The sequence below is a fragment of the Pteropus vampyrus genome, unplaced genomic scaffold, assembly GCF_000151845.1.
Source record: "Pteropus vampyrus isolate Shadow unplaced genomic scaffold, Pvam_2.0 Scaffold459, whole genome shotgun sequence".
Lineage (NCBI taxonomy): Eukaryota > Metazoa > Chordata > Mammalia > Chiroptera > Pteropodidae > Pteropus > Pteropus vampyrus.
The window spans coordinates 130,661-133,264 of record NW_011889240.1 but is presented as its reverse complement, the minus strand read 5'-3'; the positions used below and the strand labels follow the sequence as shown (position 1 = coordinate 133,264).

Sequence of the window (2,604 nt, the reverse complement as noted above, 5' to 3'; positions counted from 1 at the left end):
CCACACGCAAAAGGACAAGGTGGGCACAGCACCCACCATGTCTGGCAGCCGCGGAGACCTGAGGAACAGCCGATGCCCAGGGCAGACCTGCAGCGTCCACCACGGCTCCCAGCATTTGTTCAGTGACCACCTGGGTCACAGTCACACAGGAGGGAAGCCGTCTTGCCCCAAGGGACCCTCTGGGGCCAGTGGAACCCCAACCACATGCGTCCCTCCATCACCATGCTCAGACCCACCACCCCAGTGAACACAGCTCTGCCTGCAATGCACTCTCTACCTGGACACTCCTGCGCACCCCCGAGCCCCCTACAGCTCCCCTTCCTCCTCTAGGTGGGGCCAGAGCAGCAGTGGATCTCGGTCTGGCTCGGTTCCCCTTGCCCCCCACGCTCAGGGAGGAGTACCCTGAAAGCAGGGTCTGTGACAGAGTCCTCCTGGGGATCCCTGGATAACCCAGCTCAGAAACAGGAAGGGACAAGGTGACAGAGCCCCGAGGAATACACGTGTAAACCGAGGACGCTTCCTCCAGCAGGCCTCCCTGCTACACCCAGGCCCCACGGGTTTGCTGGGACCGTGCTCTGTATGGGACAGAGCTCTCGGCCCAGCCCCATCTGTCCTTGGAGCTGTCAGAGCTGCTACCACCCGAGCCTGAGTGACCCACTCCCGGCCTGCTGGGGGGGAGGGGGGGCGCGATGGGCTGCACAGCTGCCGGGCTGGGACAGAGCTGCCATTCAGGCCCAGGCCTCGCGCCGGCCCCAGGGGCCTCCTTACTCCACCCTGAGGCTGGGCAGCGCACGGGGCTGCGGCTCGGCCCCTCCAAGAGGACCCGGGCTCAGAGCTGGCCGGACCTGGACCTGAGTCCCGGCCCAGCTCCTGCGAGGTGGGGGTCCCAGGGCTGGTAGCCATCCCCTCTGAACCTGTTTCCTCATCTGTGAGGCAGGTGATCAAGGCCCACTTCCCGAGACAGTTGGGAGGGCGGGCTTGGCCACCCCGAGCAGTGACAGAGACGAGTGCTCGAAGGCGGGAACAAACCCGTGCCCAGCCCTGTAGGTCGAGGGGTCGTTCCCATCCCCACCACGAGCACACATCCCAAATTATGAGTCTCGGCCTTCACGGGCTGGTGGTTCCAGAGCTGGCGGCGTGCACGGCAGCTCCGACCCGGGCTACCGCCTCTCCCTGCCCCCACCGGCTCTGGGGACGGGGCGGGTGTGGCTGGCGCCTGGCGGGAGCTGCTCGGTCAGGTGCTGGGCTCGGTTTCGGAAACCTAAGACCTGAGCAAAGTTTCCTTTCTGGGGAGAACGGCCTTTTTCCCCTTGTCCCCCTGGTGGGGGAGGGCCTGCTGGTTGGGCCAGGAAACAACCAGGCTATACGCCGGCGCCGCTCATGAGGGGAACAAGTGGGGCGTGAACAGAATCTGGGGAGACATGTCTTTTCCCCCTCCTATGGGGAGGGTGTGACCAAGGCTGTGCCGCATGCGACGCAGGGAGTGAGCCCTTGAGTCGTGCAGCGGCCTGGGGGCCGGAGGTCCTCAGGTCCCGTCATGTGGGAAAACAGACACCAAGAACACGGGGTCACACAGGGCAAAGGGCCCCCCTTCTGAACTCTCAGCTGCACTGCTGCCCACAGCAGAGGCACTGTACGTCCTGCAGGGACATCTGTCCCTCTAACCTGGGACTTGCACAGCCACCACAGGGGCCTTGAGGCTACATGGGCGGATGCTCATCCCCAGTGCAGGGGCCAAGCCCAGCCCGGCCCAGCAGGCAGGGCGGTTCCCCGCACCCTGGCGCCTTACCCGTCGATGATGAGCTGGTCGTAGGGGGCTGGCTTGTCACACACGGGGCACATCCAGGTGGGCTTCTTCTCGTTCATCTGGAGGTAGAAGACGGCGTCGAAGCACTGCAAGTGGGCGCAGGTCTCTGCCCGGCAGGGCACTGAGAGCCGCATCTTCACCAGCTGCGGGGCAGAGCACGTCAGCAGGCCTGGCCCAGCGCCGCCCGCCCCGGGCGTCCCCACGCCTCTGAGAGCGAGGGCGGGGCCCACAGCGACTCACCGGGCAGATGAGGGAGACCCGCACGCCGGTGGTGGCGATCTCGCTGTCAGGGTCCAGGCGCAGCTTCTCTTTGACTGTGGAGAGGGGCGGCTGCTGTCGGCGGGGCCGGGACACAGGCGGCTTTCTCCAGCCCCACATGTGAGAGGGGGCCGCGGCCCGCCCTGCTGGGGGGTTTACAACCCACAGGACTTTTCTGGGAAGATCTGGCCAACACACAGCCGCCAGCGGGGCTATTGGCTGTGCCTGTTAATTCTGACAGGTACCATCCCACGGGATCGGCGGGCCCCGCCGTGTGACAGTCCCCATGAGGCACCGATGCCCCCGTCCAGGAGTGCACACCCCAGACCCTGTGAGGGCGGGAGCAAGCCTGAGGGCAAACCCCTCCCGCCCCTCAAGTGCGACTTCTACAACAAAGGAGACAGCTGGCACCGCCACGAAATGGAACCGCGCTCATGGCACGGTAGCCCTTCTCAACTGTGAACCCAACGCCGGAAAAAAGACTGGAAGGAAACGCACCCAGCCCGGCCCTGGGAGCCTACAGGGGGCGCTCAGGCTCC

The 2,604-nt window shown here is 65.6% G+C and overlaps 1 protein-coding gene across 1 annotated transcript in view; it reads right to left on the bottom strand.

Annotated features, from left to right (window-relative positions):
• Nucleotides 1–2,604, bottom strand: part of PIAS4 (protein inhibitor of activated STAT 4) — a 19,396-nt gene that overhangs the window by 3,894 nt on the left and 12,898 nt on the right. Inside the window, exons 7-8 of the mRNA XM_011381909.2 lie at nucleotides 2,048–2,121; nucleotides 1,790–1,950 (exon numbers count right to left, since the gene is read on the bottom strand). Coding sequence (XP_011380211.1) covers nucleotides 1,790–1,950; nucleotides 2,048–2,121 — 235 coding nt within the window. The remainder of the gene's footprint in view (nucleotides 1–1,789; nucleotides 1,951–2,047; nucleotides 2,122–2,604) is intronic.